The sequence below is a fragment of the Pygoscelis adeliae genome, unplaced genomic scaffold (genome assembly GCF_000699105.1).
Source record: "Pygoscelis adeliae isolate BGI_AS28 unplaced genomic scaffold, ASM69910v1 Scaffold241, whole genome shotgun sequence".
NCBI lineage: Eukaryota > Metazoa > Chordata > Aves > Sphenisciformes > Spheniscidae > Pygoscelis > Pygoscelis adeliae.
The window spans coordinates 3,731,900-3,750,684 of NW_008824056.1; the positions used below are offsets into that span (position 1 = coordinate 3,731,900).

The 18,785-nt window shown below is 39.9% G+C and overlaps 1 protein-coding gene across 1 annotated transcript in view; it reads right to left on the reverse strand.

Annotated features, from left to right (window-relative positions):
• Window positions 1–18,785, reverse strand: part of MED12L (mediator complex subunit 12-like) — a 148,172-nt gene that overhangs the window by 12,657 nt on the left and 116,730 nt on the right. The window contains exons 22-34 of the mRNA XM_009333967.1: window positions 18,220–18,419; window positions 17,477–17,665; window positions 16,417–16,491; window positions 16,104–16,294; window positions 15,616–15,777; window positions 12,826–12,937; window positions 11,531–11,620; window positions 9,098–9,207; window positions 8,457–8,592; window positions 7,789–7,950; window positions 5,942–6,304; window positions 4,379–4,535; window positions 3,000–3,217 (exon numbers count right to left, since the gene is read on the reverse strand). Of these exons, the coding sequence (XP_009332242.1) occupies window positions 3,000–3,217; window positions 4,379–4,535; window positions 5,942–6,304; window positions 7,789–7,950; window positions 8,457–8,592; window positions 9,098–9,207; window positions 11,531–11,620; window positions 12,826–12,937; window positions 15,616–15,777; window positions 16,104–16,294; window positions 16,417–16,491; window positions 17,477–17,665; window positions 18,220–18,419 (2,165 nt within the window). The remainder of the gene's footprint in view (window positions 1–2,999; window positions 3,218–4,378; window positions 4,536–5,941; window positions 6,305–7,788; window positions 7,951–8,456; window positions 8,593–9,097; window positions 9,208–11,530; window positions 11,621–12,825; window positions 12,938–15,615; window positions 15,778–16,103; window positions 16,295–16,416; window positions 16,492–17,476; window positions 17,666–18,219; window positions 18,420–18,785) is intronic.

The window sequence follows — 18,785 nt, forward strand, 5'->3', positions numbered from 1 at the left end:
CACATGGCATCAGACATATCTTGCAGCTACTCTAATCCTTCACAGCGAGAAACACAACAGAAGAGGAAAAAAAATTAATCAGTGATGCAGTTATTGGAAATATTTGTAAGAAAAAAATATTCTCCATGTGCAAGTGTATTCACAGCCTTCCCACATGCAGCCACTGCGCTACCTAGGTGAGAGGAGTGCCAAAGCGTATCATTCTCATCAAAAGCAAAGTGTGCAGCCTGTGTGTTGAAAAAAATGCATGTTTGTGCGAAAGAAAAAATGAAGAGAAGTTCACGGTCTCAGAGTGGTTACCATTATGTTGTCAAAGCCATCCTGAAGGGATACAGCAGTGCTACAGACATCCTAAAGGAAAAGGACAGGCAAGAAAATAGCAAACAGTACAAAGAATATAGACGATTAGGCTCAGATCGCTAGTGGAGCAGTACAGCACCTTTACAGAGCTCACCTGTATGTACTCAAAGGATGCTGGTGTTAAGGAATGCTAACAAGGTCCTTTTTGGGGGGGGGAGGGGGTGGTGGTGGTGGTGTATGCTAATGAACCTCAATACTTTTATGAAATTTATGAACAGAAACTCTAAACGTGGAAAGGACTCCTTACCATCCACAGAAGCCTAATAATTCTATACACAATACTTAACATTTTTTTAACAGGTCATAGCTCTTACAGACATTGCACCATAGCTACTCGTTTTAAAGAGCACAGCATGTACGGCACAAGCACTAAAGAGCAGAGTCCTCCTGGACTGATTTTACAGAACTGTCCACACCAGTGCCAGTGATTTCAAGCTGAGTAGGTAATTTCATTCTGCAGCTGCAGAAACATAAAAACTAAAGAAGAAATCTTCCTTATTTAAGCTCTACCTAACAACATACACCACACAGCAGCAATTCTTACAAATCATCTTGTTCCTAAATTTTCAAATTCTACCTTCAGGCTTGTACACTGCCATAGCATTTCCTACTCTAAATCCTCGGAGGCGTTTCTCTGGTGTCAGCATTGCCAGCACATGCTTAAACAAGGAAAGCGAACAGGACGGCCTGGTGAATTGTTCATTCATTTCATTACAGTGAAAGTTTTCAAGTATCAGGCTGAATGAATCCTTCCAAACATCCAGTAAGGCAAAATATTAGAACCAGACAGAAAACAATGTGTCTATCTGTGGTACGCCCCAGCACACCACAAAGGACCTGGCTGTGCATGCCACTGTGTGGAAGTAACTGGGAAACAAAGGCTGGGCTTGGGTGGCTCTGGTTTGACTTGGTTTACATCAGTTTAACTTATACTGACTTATTGCTGAAATAAAAACATGGCTGATATGGAACCGTTGACTGACGAACATCCAGCACATGTTGTACGTTAGCTGAAATACGCATCTGAACCTACCCTGTTGAATTTTAGTGCAGCTTTTACATTGTAAAAGTTCGATCCAAATTTTATGAAAAAGTTCATCACAGACACCTTATTAATCTTATTTAGGCATGGATTCATGCCTTCATGATAAGTTTATTCTCCTTCCTGACAACCTGTCTATGCAGCACTTTGGAGCAGAAGTTAACCGTTGCTCTTAACACCTCAGATACTGTCCCTCTTTGAAACCAAAAGGGAAATGCAACATCTTTTGTCCTCTAAACATGACAGTGCTAAACAACAGCATTTCTTAAATGTGGGAATAATGTGTTATTTTATATCTTCAATTATTGCTTTTTGATCCACCTAGCCATAAGTAGTGATCATTATTTGTTTACTCAAGCCTCTTCTCTAAACCTGTATTCTATCATAGTAATTGAAAGCCAGTTGGACCTAACACTAAAATAGTGAGATACTGCCGAATGTAAGAAATACTACAGGGTTAACTGTAGAGCCCAGTACCCTAACATTTAGGGTACCTAATTCTTAGTACCTCGTAGTGCCTACAGGACACCAATGAGGGATCAAATATCCACTGTACCACTGATATTATAAAACACACATCCAGAGCTTTTGGGGGCCGCTTTTTTTTTTTTTTTTTTTTAAGGTAGAAGACAGCACACATACAGGGAAACCCTAGTTTCACAATTATGAACAGCCCCATACAAAACTATTGCAGCCCATCAGCAATTTAAGCACTACGGAGGGCTTTGCATCCATCGTAGCAGAGAGACTGAAAGAGGGATGAGAAGGACAATGAGGGAGCTCTAACAAAATAGAGACAGTGTGGGAGAAATTATGAGGATACTTGCTGAAAATTTTGACTATTTTGAGCAAAGAGGGCACATGACAGAGTTTGAAGGCAAGATAGCATAAAGGCAATGTAATATATACTGCAGTGAGGGTAAGAATGTGTACAGAAGGACTTTAAAATAAAGGTAGGAAGTTACTGGTTTTACCACCAACTACTGTACACATATTGCAGGTTATCTGGGATCAAAACCCCAATTTTCTGTTCTTACACCATCAATTCAAAAGCAGTCTGTCTGTAGCCATATTCTGAAACTAGCTCAGGCTCCAAAGGGTGTTGCACAATAGCCATGTGCGGTTTGGCACACAGCAGCTGTACTCTGCAAAAGTGTTAGGAGAAGAAATACCAGCTATTTCTAGAGAACATGGACGTCTGTGTGCACACGTGTATGGAAATGGCTCCTGCTGGACTTCCTGAATTTTTAGTTGTGAAGAGCACTGCTGTGCCTCTGCTGCTTACTTGTAGCTTGGTGGTACATAGCACCATGCAATTCCACTATGAAAGCCTCTGTGACACAACAGTGAACAAGATATCATCAAGTAGCAGAAGCAAAACCTGATTTTATGAAACACAGGAAAAATAGAAGGGGCTAAGAGACCAAAGGGCAAATGAAGTTTAAAAGCAGATGGCTCTGGTTAAGCAATATTTGGGGAGTTATTGCAACTGTCACTATCAGCTGGCTCTCCACTCGATAAGCCTATGCAGGGCAAGCAGCCCCAACGGAAGGCAAAACCACTGTGTTGCTCTTCAGACCTGGGGGTTTGGACAAACCTGTTGGAGAGACCGTGACTGTGCTTGCTGCCTGAGGAGTCGCTGCTGCTGCTGCTCTTGCTGCAGGAGTTTCATCTGGAGCAACTGCTGCTGAGGTGTGATTGCATGGATAGAGGGGGGCTGCATCATGGTGCCAGAGCGCCGCTGCAGCATGTTCGACAGGGCTTGCTTCGTATTAGTTGGAACAAAGGAGCCTGTCGGATCCAGCCTGGAACCACCTAAAAACCACCCAAAACACAAATGCGTTCTCTGCCTTTCGTAAGAACGTTGTTGGTACAGATCACTGCTAATTCATCAGCTCCTATTTTGTTAGCTCTACAGTAATGATGATAAACTTATCTCTGTAAAGGCAGTGAACTGGATTAAACCAGATTACTGGTCTGAAAAATTAAATGGGCAACATAACTTTGAAGACTACCACTTGCAAATGAGAACAAAAAGTAAACAGGCTATGGGCTGTTGCATGTTCTACATCACATAAAACGTTTGACTACTACTGAAAAGCCAAAGTTGCATGTCAGATCAAAAGCATGATATGAACGGCTTATGATGTCAAGACAATTTTATCATGAGACGGCAATAGTTTATGCACTCTATGCTATTTGATAAAAATCATGTATCTATCTATAAGTTAGACTTATGAAGGTAATCTTATACATATTTTTTTTAAATCAGCATTTCCTTAACTTTGTAGCCACTGTCTGGTATTTTCTGAAGACTTTTATGCACTTAAATACAGATCTAGTTGTATTTAGAGCTTCAGAAAAAATATTTTATGTTTATAACTGGAACCAAACTTCCAAACTTCTCCTGCATAATATCTGAGAAGGACAGAGTAGTATTTCTCAAAACATCATAAACTGCTGCACCCTAGAGCAAGTAAAATACCTATGTTAAATTGTATACGCATTAACTGGAAGAAACAAAACAAGCCTACAAATAATTAAGTACATATCACAAATCCTGAAAAACAAGTGAGCCCATGGATTTATTTATTCCATCTGGCAGATGTTAAATTAGCCACCATGGTTCTTGGTATGAATCAAAGAAGAAATAACCCAAAAGTCATTTGTTCCTTTTAATCATCCCTCTTATTTCACTCCTCATTGAACTTCTACCAGCTTTCTTATACTATCACCACAGTAGGTCATTTTTGCTTATCAATGAAAAAAGTTTAATAGCTTAATAGAGACAGACCTACAACTGATAATAGAAAGCCCTTCAAAAAAAACAGCTAACTAAGGAATAAAATAAATGGCATTGGCAGACACAGCCTGCTTCGGAGAAAGTTAGAAACAAAACGTGGTTATAAGAAGTCAATTTTTATCATACATCAAATAATAAAGCCCCATGTCTGTGAATTCAAAGCTTACACATACCTGGTGGGAGGGGCTGGTTCTGCACGAAGAAGCCAGGCTGCTGCGGCTGTCCCATGATGTTGTAACCCCACAAGGCAGACTGAGGATGATGCATCATTTGAGAGGAAATTGGTGAATAAGTGGGAGGCACTCTATATAAGTTGTTCTGTGGATATTCCTTAAAATACACAGTAAAAGTGAATGTTACTGACATTCATACCTTACTAACTCATAAATAATGCCAATTTTCCTACTAAATTATTAAAGGACAGAGACAGTTCCCATTGTCGTTTGCAATGATGTAAAAAACAGATTAAGTCTCAGGCTGCCCACAGGTAATTAACACTAACAACTTCATAGACACACCAACCATTTTTACCTTATTAGCAAGTATTTTCTGCAGGCTATAATTAGGTATAGCACAAGGACAGCTTACTGTATCAGTATATAAATAACAGGAGGAACTTAACTGAAACATCAAAAAGGCCAGAAAACGATCTTAAAATTACAGCTACTTAAAAGGCAACACATTGACAAAACAGCTGGATGCTAACAGAATACTATCATGTCTACAACATGTACGACTACACTGGCAGCAGTGTGAAGAGGATGTAATCGCACAGAATGCTGCTACTGGAAACGTACATTATTATTTGGGTGGTGCCAGGCATGTTTTTCAAACCCGTGCTCTATGTCATTCTTCACCTTAGGAACCTACACCTCAAAACCCATTAAAACCAAAAGAGAAAGTGTCTCAGAAACCAGAACAAACTGCACAGTAAAACAGTTTATCTGTGTGAAAGAGCTGCTTTCAAATTGGTTTCCATTTGAATGGGACCTGGGTTTGAACCAGCATGTTTGCTCTCAACATAATTTGAACAGGAGGAATTTTAGAAATTGACACAAACAATAACAGCTGTACTTTACACCAAACAAGAGAGAGCATATATGGAACCCGAATAATATTTAGTGAGTAAGATCCAGTCTAGCATATGATCTGGATGAGGGGATCGAGTGCACCCTCAGTAAGTTTGCAGACGACACCAAGTTGGGCGGCAGTGTTGATCTGATGATTCTATGATTCTATGATTCTAAAACCCATTAAAACCAAAAGAGAAAGTGTCTCAGAAACCAGAACAAACTGGACAGTAAAACAGTTTATCTGTGTGAAAGAGCTGCTTTCAAATTGGTTTCCATTTGAATGGGACCTGGGTTTGAACCAGCATGTTTGCTCTCAACATAATTTGAACAGGAGGAATTTTAGAAATTGACACAAACAATAACTGCTGTACTTTACACCAAACAAGAGAGAGCATATATGGAACCCGAATAATATTTAGTGAGTAAGATCCAGTCTAGCATATTTTACATAGCACATAAGGTCCTAAGCACAGTACATTCCTCTACGCTGAGCTCTGTTTGATAGAAATCCACCCTCCTTCTGACCATCTCCATTCACTCCCTTTATTAGGACCCGGTCCTCCAGGTGCAGAACAATTTCTGAAGGTAGCTAAGACAGCACCATGCAACACCAGATGCTTCGGCGAGGTATTTCAAGTTTTGTATGGGGCACCAACTACTTACATCAGCCCTTGAGCTTGACTTTGACTTTCGCTTCCTGCCCTTTGTCTTCTTCTCGTCATCCGTGGCAAGTTTTCCCTGATCTGAGAGCTCTCCTGACTTTCTTTCTGGTTCCTGAGAGACAGGTGTGGTGGGCTCTTCCTCCTCCTCCTCTGGAGGAAGGGGCAAGGGCTCGAGGTAGTAACTCCGTGGCTTGGGTTTGGTGTGCGTGTGGTACAGGAGGAGATGCTGCTGCTCCTCATACTTTATCACTTTCCTATCGACACGAACTGTACCAAACCACGCCCAGGAGAGAGGAGCAGGATTTTTGTGACCTTCAAATAAATCCCAAGGGGACACCTTTTGTTTTGTTGAAACCTGAAGACCCTGTTTCAGAATAAAAATGAAGTTAGTATTTTAAGAAAATTGAATGCTAGAGCAGACTACTTGCTTTTGTACATCATTATTTGAGTCAGAAAAATCCATTAAGGATTTTTTTCCCTCCACAAAATGTACCAAATGCATACTGGTGGGATTTTAAACCTCTGTCCAAGGCCACCACTAGATAAAAGCAGTTATATTTTTATAGTACCATTTGCTTACAGCTGTGCTAAAAATCTCAAGTTCCATCTATCATATTTTGGAGGAAAAGTCAAATATCTATTAAAAATTGCTAATCTGAGAATACGCTTGCTAGAAGTTTACATATTCAAATAAGGGGAGATAAGCCTAAGCAGTATATCACAAAAAAATGCCTACCTAGTCTGCAGAATAAAAAGCTCTATCCTAAGCTCTATCCTTCTCTTTTAAATAAATTCACTTTAAAAAGTTATGCATCCCTTCGTACTCCAAAAAAAATCCAAAACAACTAATACACTTCCCCCCCTCCTTTTTTCCCCTGTCTTTTGTAAGCAGGATCACACCCTCCATCTTCCTCCCAGCAAGTAACAGGTGAAAAGGTTCCCAGGTTAAATGAGCTCTCAAATGTAGGATTCTGCTTGAAAAGCAAATAATTTTCTAAGAGCTTCTGCTGTTCAACTCCAAGTCAAACATAATTTTCTTTTTGGCAGCTTTTGTGGAGTTGGCTCCAGTCAAGACCCTATATTGCAAAACTGAGCAAGCTTATGTCAAAACTCATCACGTTAGCAGTTACAAATTGACCATGCACTCTGCGGATTTAACAAGGAAGGATATGCAGCAAACATGATGACTGAATTTTAAACAAATCAGAAAGTGAAAGGTTACGCAAACTATTGAATTTGTATGAGTGGCATAAAACTGTTTCCATTAAAGATGCGTGTATATCTACATCTCTGAGTCTATCTGCAGGTATCAGTGAATTGTCAGGGAGGGGAGGATGGAATCACTGTCAGTGCTGCTGCAGGGGTGGTGACGCTGGTGCATGGTCCAAGTCACACTAGGCTGCTCAAACCCGTTCAGCTGGGGTTTAACAACTCCCTGCGTGCCTCTCTAAACCCACTCCAGGTTTCACACTATGCCTGAGAATTTTCACATGGATCATGCAAACAAAAACTGTGCAGGAGTATTTGGAACAGAAATACATTTGATACCAAAAAACGGTCTGTCATTTGCAACTACTTTAAAGGTATTATTCTACAAGCCCAGCATTCTTTGCTTTTGGCATCATTGCTCATAGAAAGCCTACCTGTTTAAAAGAGACTGCATTGCTGTGGCTGAAGCTTTAGTAATGACCGAGAGTGCATTAGAAAGCTGTATTACAGAGGAAGTACAATGCTTTTATGATACTGCATATAAACGCATGTACTGTACAAGCTGTATCTGTTTGCTTGTATTTCCTATGCTTCAAAAATCATGGAAAAACTGAGATGAAAGCAAACATTTACTCTTGCCTGTTTCTTATCAATGGAGTCAAATCCTGCAATTTTGTTCCCCTTGGTGTCGATCAAGGATCCCATTGGCTCACACGTAATAATATCACATGTCTGCTTTGGCAAAGGGAGTAGCTGGCGAACCTTGTCAATGCTTTCTGACCGCTTGTCTCCCAGCTCTTTCTAGAGAATAAATACATCAATCAATCAAACAGAAAGGGGGGAAAAAGGGAAGATGAACATTGCACTGCTTTCACTATTAGAAAATGTCCAGTTTCTGGATGAATCGTTTCCTTGTACTTATACTAAATTTAAACAAGTGCCTTTGCAAGGGGTTTTTTTGTTTTCTTTTTTTAAGAACGTAAGTTATCTTTTCATCTCTTGTTTAAACAGAACGTAGAAAATATGTAATACAAATTTAGTGTCTCAAACATCAATAAAAGCAACTAAGTGTCTTGCAGGGTCCCTAAATGTAATTGAACACAAAGAAAATACTAGAAGTCTGTCTTCCCACCCCCACATTCCTGTATTTTTATTTTCTTCTTTTTCTCCTTGTTATCACTAGTGCTGTTTCAGTCTCTCCTCTTTCCCCAAGAGGCCTTCCCAGACACTAGAAATGACAGGATTAAAAGATGAGCACAGAATGCGATTCAAAAGAAATGCTGAAAATGACAAGACATAACACTTACTTTTAATTTTTTCACTAAATTCATGTAAGCCCTCTTGTTTTCCTCAGGCCCTCCTTGGGAAGCGTTTGACAAGTCTGAGGCAAGCGTCCCATTGATGAGGACACCCAGCATATCGAGCACGGTCGTGAACAATTCGCTGAGAGTAAAGACAAGTATTACCCTGAGGAACTGCCGATTGCCAAGAGATCCAGGGACAGATATTCACGGCAAAGGCTACAGATGCAGTTCTTTAGACAAGCCAGGTTTTTCAGGGCTTTCTGCATACACATACAGCTCAGTTTGCATGCGTAACCCCCAGTGTATACATGCAGGTGGACTGTCAAGGCATACACACAAATCTTATTATAAACCCCAGCTCAGAGCTACAGACAGCACAAACTGCTAACAGATAGCCATTAGGAATTACAGGCTCCGACTTAGGAAAGCGCTCAGGTACGTGCTTGTTAAGGAAGAGTGTAAATAGTGCCTCCAGTGCTTTCCAAAATAGAGGTGCTCCCCAAGCAAGACCAGCACTGAGCATATAAGTTGCACTCAAGCAGTAGTAGGATAATAGTAAGAAAAATTTAACAATAACAAACATGCAATCTAAACTTAAAAGCACTAAGGACATGAATTAGCTTGTTTACATAGCACAGACATACTTGTTGGTCTGCATATCAACAGTTCCTGAAGTGATTATCTGGAGGAGCAGAAGTGCCCAGTCTGTGGTCCACTGGGTACTCCTCTGCACAGTATCAAACATGCCACCTACCTGCAAAATAATACAGCAGATAGCAAGGCTCTGCATATATCTCACAGATGCACGCTTCCCTTATCATATGTATTACTGACGAATAAAACTGCTATCCAGTCCCACGAGTTCTTGTGTGCTGAATGCCATCTTGAACTGCTGACTTTAAATAGCTTTTCCTCCCCACCCCATGCTCCCAGCAAAAAGCTTCTCCTAAGAAGGAACTACAGGAAAGCAAAATATTATTACGCTGCTCCTTCAGTTTCATATCTTCACTTTCATGTTTGATGCAACAAACTGAAGTCGGTGAAGAAATTCTCAGAATTGAAAATGTGTTGAATTAAAACTTTATAGTTATCACTTTGCTCCCACACCCAAAAATTAGACAATCATGTCCAGTGCAAAGAGAAAAAAATCTGAAGAACGACATAGCATTGACTGAAAGTGAAAACTGCTAAATGATATATTTTACCCCATGAACAATTTTTCACTATTTCTACCAGTATAGTATGATACTATAAAATATGCTCTGGCTTTAAGAAGGAGCCATTTTACCAAAACGCATCCTTCAAAGGACCAAATTGCAATAATACAAGATACCTGCTCAAGTTGCAAGCCTGATTACCAAACTGGTCAGATAGAGTCCAAACCCCAAATTTCAAAGGTACAACACTTCTAGCTAATGAAAGCACAGCTCAAGCCTTCAGACAGTGACAACCCTGTAAAAGATAAAACACTTCCCTATCGCACAACAGGATTCCTAAGAGAGCTTATGTCAAAATGACACTGCTCTTTCCTTACGGCTGCACTGCAGCCCAGGGTCTTCCTACTCTACCATGATGCTACTGTCAGCTCCGCTGTTTTGCACATCCCTGTACCTAATATCTGCATCAAATCATCTTTCTGACGTTTCCCACTTCACAACTTTCCAAAAATAAATCTTTTTATTTTGTCACGTTTATAGTCACTCTAAATCCCTTCACTGTTTGTCCTTGTAGTTATTTCACTTTACAAAATTCTTCCCCATGCTTAAAGCTTATTTCAGGGTTGTGTCTTGCTCAATAAATACAGAGACTGTTTCAATTCTCAGTACCTGCTTTTAGCTCCTAAACCTTGCTGAGTTTGTATCTAAGATTACTCCTTGAACTATGTAAGTGGTTTATGGTTTACAAAAGGATAAAATCTTGCTGCTTTAATAATAAACCAAATATTGCCCATATCAAGAGTTCTCCCAACCCATGACAAAGTGCATGTCTCCATGGTACTCAGTGGCAGATGACAGCTGCTTTACTTTAAGTGCAGCCGCAGCAATCCCAAAGCTGGTCACAGCTGCCTCAAGTCCCCTTGGCCTGAACCAGTGGCAGCATAAGGCTGTGGTTACCCCTCTGGTTGCACAGCCACATCTTCCAAAGAGATGGAAAACAACAACGCTGCAGTGTTACTCCTACCTTGGTGCTCACCCATTTGGCCTTACATGTAGTCTCCACACACCTACTGCACTGTGCTAAACGAGCCACGGTGGCCCTGGCATCTGGTACAGAGGTTTCAAGAGATGTGGGATGCTGGAGAACTTGACGGAAACTTTCTAAGTTTATTAATACATTTATCCAAGTAGCAGCAACTGAAATTGCACATGTGAGTTAAATAGCCAAATGTTACATTCCCCGAGAGCTCTGAGAGTCTCAACTATATTGACTGCCTAATTCCATAAAATCACTGCTTGTAACACGGGGATAAACCATCAGTGGACAACGGCTTTGAATGTCCACAAAAAGATGATACATTTCTGAAGTTCCAGGGACACTGAAAGGAAGACAGCAGCACAAAAATAAGGCATGAATAAGGTATAGGCTGTCCTTCCTATTCATTTTTTATGAACAATGTCCAAACGTTATGGCCAGGACGCATCAGCTGAAACAAGAGAGACAGGAAGAGAAGAGACAAACACCAATGGAGTCCTTGTGTCAGGGCACAGGGGACACTAACAGCCCTTGCTGTCCCTGGCCAGCCCTACCTAGGGCTACCCCCACCCCCAGGAGCCCCAGGTCAGGAGCCTCAGCCTGTCCCCATGGCCCTGCCTGGCAATGCTGGGGCTGTGTCTGACCCTGGCTCCCCTCACTGGGCCTGATCCTCAGCCCCCCTGAGGGCTGACGTCCTGGTGTGGCCTCAGCCTGTCCCCAACCCAGTGGAGGTGCCTGATGCTCAGGGCTGGGAGCTGCCAGCTCTCAGGGAGCCCTGGCCCCCGCAGTGCCCTGACACAGTGCTTCTTGCTCCTTACCACCTACTCCAGAGTAGCTGCTACATCTTTTTATGACATCAGGATAACCACATACATTTTTCTTACCAAGTTAAGACGAAGTTGTAGGGCTTCATGCATCATTTGCCTAGCTTTAACATCATCCTGGTACCGTTCTTCCCTCCAGTTACTAAGGATCTAAGAAAAAGCATTTGATTAAGGTTGTTTTCTTCCTGTAAAGGAATGTTCTCCCTTTGAAGTTTAAGTATTTGTGACCATTATCTATAAGGAATCGTGAAAGATTATTAACCTTTTTACCTTCATGCCTGTTTAAGGCTTAGAGCAGATTAAGCAAACTAGTGGGGGAAAAAAATTAGTTTGTAAAGAGCTGATAATCTGCTATCAATTGTGTGACTAGATCTTTCTGTTGTAGCAAAAAGAAAATAAGCAGCTTTGTTATGCATTTCTTAAAAATATTGTTTCAAACACTCTATTTAACTGTTCACCATGGGTAAGTAAATAGATCTCTCGCACTGGATGCAGCTTCCCAACAGGATCCGGTGGGATCTCTGGATGAGAAATGACCAGAACCTTAGGGAACCTGGACCAGCTGCATTTCAGGGGAGAACCCATACAGCAAAAGGAAAGCCCAAGTGCCAGTAACACCAGGGGGAAAAAACGTCAAAGGAATGAATTTAACTAGGATGTGGACCTACGTCATAGCCTGGACCTGAGCTGAGAGGCAATATGAGAAAATAATGGCCCTACAGGTATGAATTTTCAGTCACAGTAACTCACAGAAACTAAAGACAGAAAAAAGGAAACATGCACCCACTGCACTGGGCACTGTATGCATTCATTTTAAAGACAGTCTTAAGGAGCTATTGTAGGCTAGAGCATGAACCAGATGGGAGCAGGAAGTCCAGAGCAGAATCAGCAGAGATTGTGAGTAAGCACAAGTGATCCAAAGGAAGAGCTGTAGGCAATGGGCCAGTTTGGGATTAGCAATATTGTTTTCTAAAATATGAAAAACTCTTAATCTGTACCAACTGGAGAAGATGAAGGATTTTCCTAAAGAAGAAAGTTTTGAACTTATAAAAACTTTTTATGATCAAGGTAGAGACTGAGAAGACTTCCTCTCAGGAACATCTTATATTGTTTTTCCTGGAAAGAACTGAAATCAGACTCAAGTTCATTTTATTTCTCTGTAGCAATTTTAGAAAAAAAGATGTATTCACTCTCAAAAAAGAACAAACACCTCCCCATTCTTCCTTCCTTGGACTGTGCCTTTTGGCATACCATTGCACTGTAACTTTACTGGTTTTACACCATTGTATACACATAAAACTGATGACACACAAAACATCTAACAAAGGGTGCTCATGGTTATGTACTTGTTTTACCTGATTAACTTGATTCTGCAGTGATGTTAGAAGCCCTTCCCGTTGCTCATCCTGTCCCTTAAGGCAAGTAAGTACCAATGAAAGGAAAGGTTGCTGACTCAAAAGAGACATGCTTTAAGAGAGGCAAACACAGAAGTCAATTAGTAAAGTTATTTTGATACTTCCCATCCTCACTCCTTTCCTTGTTTTGTCTACTTTTTTCTTCCTGGAAGTGGCATTGCCTCTATCTATGTCTGTTTCTGTTTTAGTAAATTAAAGCCTTGCCAGACGAATTAAAAGAACATGCACTTAAGAAAGCAGAGCACCAGCCAGTAAAAATGCACATACTATGCATGTCATTACTGAGAACCCACCTAGCTCAGGGCATTGAATGACCAAGAATTGCATGGACGCTTGAAGGCATGACTCAGAAACAGAACATGTTATTTTAAGACTACTTTGATTAAACAAGGATATAATTTTAGTGGAGATTAGGCAGCTAAAGTTTCTAATCCCTGTTAGTGGTCTGAAGTGAATCCCAAGTTTCCCCTACAAGCACTGAATAGAATGACAGCTGCCTGAATTCCACTAAAATTCTAACACAGGCTTAGTGTAATTAAACTGAGATGCAGCTTTAGCTGGCTGAGGAGACATGCCATACCAATGCAAGGGCTTTCAGATTTTTTTTTTATTTTTTTTTTAGATCAGTGTGTATCCATTATAAACATAAAATTAAGACAAACTGAAATAAATACACAAAGATCAATTTGGAAGTACAACATGTGAAGTAGAAGAGAAGTTAAAAATGTCAGCAAAGGGATTTGAGTAACAGCTCATGCAATGATTTTTGCAGTTTTAGGTATATAAGGCTCCTTGAAAATTACATGCATCCATAAACACAATATAAACACATATCCATACATACATGTGTGTATTTATTACAAGTATTCATTTCAACAGTTATTTTCATTTGGCATTTAACTTGACTTCAACAATTTAGGTGACAAATAGTATAAAGGAATGGCAAAATCCCAAGGTCCCGTAAAAGGAGCAAAATAGAAAGCCTGCATTTTCAAAAGTCATGTTAAACAGTGATTTTTCAGATTTTAGGAACAACATGGTAGGAACACCTCTTCATTTTCTCATTAATTTCCATTAAAAAAAATTACAGTTTGCAAGACAGTTGTTATTGGAATTGGTATCCCTGCTACACAAAGCAGAGTTTGAAAAAAGAAAAAGAGATCTTACATATGTTATATAAGATTTCATACTTTCCCATAGTATCATTGGTTTTGTCGCTCACAGAGTAGTAAAGTTTGTTTTTGATCAAGAAAAGATTGAAAAGCTTCAAAAAGCACACAAGGAAGTAATTTATTGTTACAACTAGAACAACTTTGTAATGCTTTTACTTCTGTGCATAGGAACCACCGTGGAGGAAGGGCTTGACAGTTTCTACAGGCATTTTATTTCGGCTTTGAAAGAGGCTTGGTTTAGATCTTCTACGCTAGACCTCTCCCGTAGGAAAAGAAATGGAAGACAGAGAGAGGTTCCATATTCCCTTCTACTGATGCAAGTAGCAAGAGAGCCAGTGACTAATGGAAGAGTGCTGAAATGCTGAGAAACACCTAACGAAGAGATCCGAAAAGCAAGATGTCTTTTTTACCTAACAACAGAACAGATCAAGCAGGTATTACAAATGAATTAGAAGGACAAGGAAGAGATGGATTCATAAAGCTAATACAGAGTGTACTTAACTCAAAAACTGAATATGGCAAACAGAACTTCTGTAGGTTGATATATCACATAAGCAGCTTATTAAAGAAACAGCCCGGATGAACTAAGAGGGTCCAGCATAACACAGAGTAATGGGCATACTGCAATTATGATGGAAAGAAAAAAATTAAATCTTCTAACCTTAAAGGGAAAATAAGCTAGGTGGAAGAGGCTGGAAAATAGCAGTAGATTTAAAAGGCTCCACAGAATTTAATGACAACCACAAGTCAAAATCAATACATGCAACACAGTTTACAAGAGTACTACAAAGTGGCAAAGCCCAATTATTGGTCCCACGCTCAGGGAAAGTATACTGCATGAACAACATTGAAGGTGATCAAAAAGACAACGCACACTAGTAACACGTAAGAACAAGAAACTTATGGTGGGACCATATACAACAATCAAATTCTTAAAAGCTTTTAAGAATTTATTTGGTTTTTTCAACAACCGTACTTTGGAAGAGCTTCACAAAAAGAAATATGATTGGTATTTGAAGCTAAGAGACCTTGCTGTGTATAGTATTCAATGTAATTTCTATCATAACTCTAAGAAAGTACAAAGAAATTATAGGCACTGTGAAGGATACTTTACTAAAGGAAAATCAATAACCGCTAAATCATTAAAATTCTCATGCATTTGGAAAGTTAGAGATGAGCTTAAGCTTAATTGCCAACAGGAATTAAGTGACATCTTATGACAATTATGGGATCTTAATGGCAAGAAAAGTGGCCTACTGTCATAGAAGGGAAGAGACAACAAGGCCTCTGACTATTCTTTTAAATCTCTAACATTTCCCATCACCAAGCTGCAGAATAGCCACTGGAAGATATGGTACAAAGCTTTCACACTTCTTCCTCTGAAACCAATGATATTTCTTCAAACTAAATGAAACCTGAACCCTGTTTGGGGTTGATAACTTTTTGTTCCACAAAAGTGAAACAATGAGGTTATGTGAAGCCAAAATCCAGTCCTCAGTATACTCCTCCTTCAAAAAAACCTTTCAGCTCTGCGTACAGGGATTTCCAAAGGTCATACCTTTTTTGTTTCTGTCTATCTCTTTCCTTCTTAGAAGATGACCCCAAATGCTGACCTTTCTCCAGCTCCTCTCCCGCAGCTTTCAAGACCCTACCTTGAACTGAGGTAGGCAGTTTTGCAATCAAGGGAGCCACCAGCCACACTCCTCGCCGCTCAGAGGAACTAGAAGTAGAACAAACTTATTTCAGCCAAAATATCCATGTAGTTTTGCAATCAGTATTAGCTGTTATAAGACTGAACTGCTTTAATAAAGCAGTTGACACAGTGCATCTGGAGTAACTACTGTGGACTGAGCAGTCACAATTTCTGGTTTTCAGAAAATTCAAGAATAGCAATTATATTTATTGTTAAACAAAAGTAAATAGAAGTAACCTCCAGGTAACTCATTTCTGTACGTTCCTGTTTCAAGTGCAAAGAAGTCTAGGCAATCTACACATAATTAAGCATCATGTTGGCTAAAATAATTAAAAAGGTGCTACAAAAAATACCTTAGGAATGTCTTTTTACCATTCTGTCTTGTATTACTTGTGTCAGCATTTCCAACAGAGTTTGGATTGAAGAGGCCTATACCAGAGTTAGAAGAGTTATTGTTTAGATCAGCGGATTGCTGAAACACCTCTATTGTCGCCTTTGCAATATTATCCAACAAGCTGTTCATTTCAGCCACAGACCCAGAACCCTACAGTAAAACATAAGTAAACTAGCACATTCATGGTATGTTTGCTCATGGACTACGTTAAAATTTAACATACTTTTTTGCATTAAATATTTAGATACAAAAGTTTGAAAACAAATACTCACAGGCTCCTTCGTGCACTGTTTGATCATTAGTTGCAGCTCCAACCAAGACTGCCGGAGAGTCCACTGATCTAAGTTCTAGGTAAGAATTAACATTATAAATACATGTGTCAACGCTTTACAGGTCTGAAGAAAAAAAAAAAATCTCATCATTGAATACATTACATGCAAAAGCCTCATCTTATAAGCGGATCATCACAGTCACTACTCTTTAATAGTCTAATGACATCCCAAAATATCAGACCTATTAAAGAATGTATGTTAATTTCCACATCTTTGCAGCTAACATCATTACTCAATACTTCTAACTGTACAACTTTTCTGAATAAAAATCTCACTCTCTGCAAAATCTGAGTTTAGGTACACATGAATACGGAAAATGTAATTCGCTCTTTCATTAGTAATTACATTAATCCATGGCACTGCCATCCAAGTGGACGTGTTTGTATTTAGCACAAGGCCATCTAGACACGATTAAAGTAAATGCAGCAGTTGAAGTAATAATTTTGCAGGACATTGATCACTATTTGTCCTGGTCCAGATATTGCCGACTTGATTCTTCACGGGTCTATTAAACTACAAAATGGATTTTCTTTGAAGAAACGAAGTGTCCCTAGTGCAGCTGAATTTGAAGAAATGATCAGTTTAGGACTGTCCGTGAAGGCGTTTGAGCCTTTTCCATGGAGTAGGAGTGTCTTTCACCACAGTACTGTCACAGAGCCCTACTGAGACAGTAGGCATCTCCACCTAAGCAGCCCTAAAAGCAGCTCCCTTTTCAGTGGCTTCCTAATGACTTACAATGTTGAACAGCAATGATGAGCATGCTGCATGCTTGTTTCCTCCATAACTGTGGAGTCAGAAGTAAGGAGACACCAGAAGTCACAGTATAAAGCATTTACCACAGAGACTGGGGATCCTGAGCACATACAATCTTGAAAGAAGAATCTAATGCTTGATTGCACCAGGAACTGCAAATCAATGTCACTTGGTGATGCTGCTGAATGACAGGTTAAGAGTCAGTGCATCACAGGCAGTTTTTTCCACATTTTCCCCACTGCATTACCTGAAGTATGCGTTTGATGTGCTGCCTCTGAGGGTTGTCACCCTCAGTGCATTCTCTAATACCATGAGGATAACAGATAAGTTGAAGGAGTTTCTGTGCTTGCTTGTTTGAAAGAACGGGATCCAAAATAAGATCTTTGTCTGTGCACAGCCTCTCAGGTTCTTTTAAACAGTGTTCTCCAACCCACTCCTGTAAGTAATCAGATAACAGATTCACAAGACAGTTTCAAGGCAATATTAACTTTTGGTAAGCTAAACAGAAAAGTGATTTTTCCATATGCAAAACTTGAAGTGAACTATGGTTCATGCAATATGTGAGATTAGAAATGTCTTCTGTCATTCAGTACCACCTGAAAATATAAGACTGTTAAAAGGTTTTCCAAAATTCATTTCGTCTATACTTTGAAAGCAACTTTGCAACAAAACGAATGCTACTGCAAAAGCTCTTTGAGTAGACAGCTGATGCAGTGGTCCTACTGTCTTCAGAGTGCTTGAGATTCAGGTAGGAAAAACACCTCAATTCTGACAGAGTGTAGGGAGATGCTAATAACTAACTAAAGCCATCTCCCTCCCCCCCAATAACATACTACTCCGTGTATAAATTGTCCAAATCAGGAAACGCAAACAGAACTCAAATATTGAAATACTTCAACATTCATTTTGCACCAAAATACATGTTACACTTTTCAAATAAAATAACATTGTTTCTCCAAATGAAGACAGAAGAGTAGTTTTAGAGATTACCTGCTGGCAAATTGTTCTTAGCACATATCTAGCATACTCGCTTAAACTAGCAGTTTCTATGGAAACAGCTTTTCCGCATGATTTCAAAGTGTGAGAGGAACCCCAGATTTCATCCTCATTGAGTTCATCTAATAAGCCTCTCATATGGAAGTCTTCACTCTTCAAGGAGTTGACATTGTTGCTGCCAATTTCAGCATCGCCTGTACAGCAGAAGCACAGGAGCACAGGGTGAACTTTTACCCAAGCCCCCATGCCCCTAAACCGCTTACCCACCAAGGGCCGTCTTCGGAGGCACAGGCCAGCTGAGGAGTAAAGCAGGAGTGAGGCAGTCGCATTCAAAAAGGGCAGCACTAACTGACTCTGGAAATGACCATGTTCAAAGTATTGTCCACTTGCTTCACTTTGCATATTATCTTTTTAATGGATATTTCAAAAGTAGGAAAAGGTTTATACAAATCAAACACAAATAAAGCCACTATGTGCTCGACAGGAAAAGGTCTGTGAGAGTATGGAATTGCTTTGACAGATAAGGAAGAGTTGCGTTACTACTTACTCTTCTCAGATGT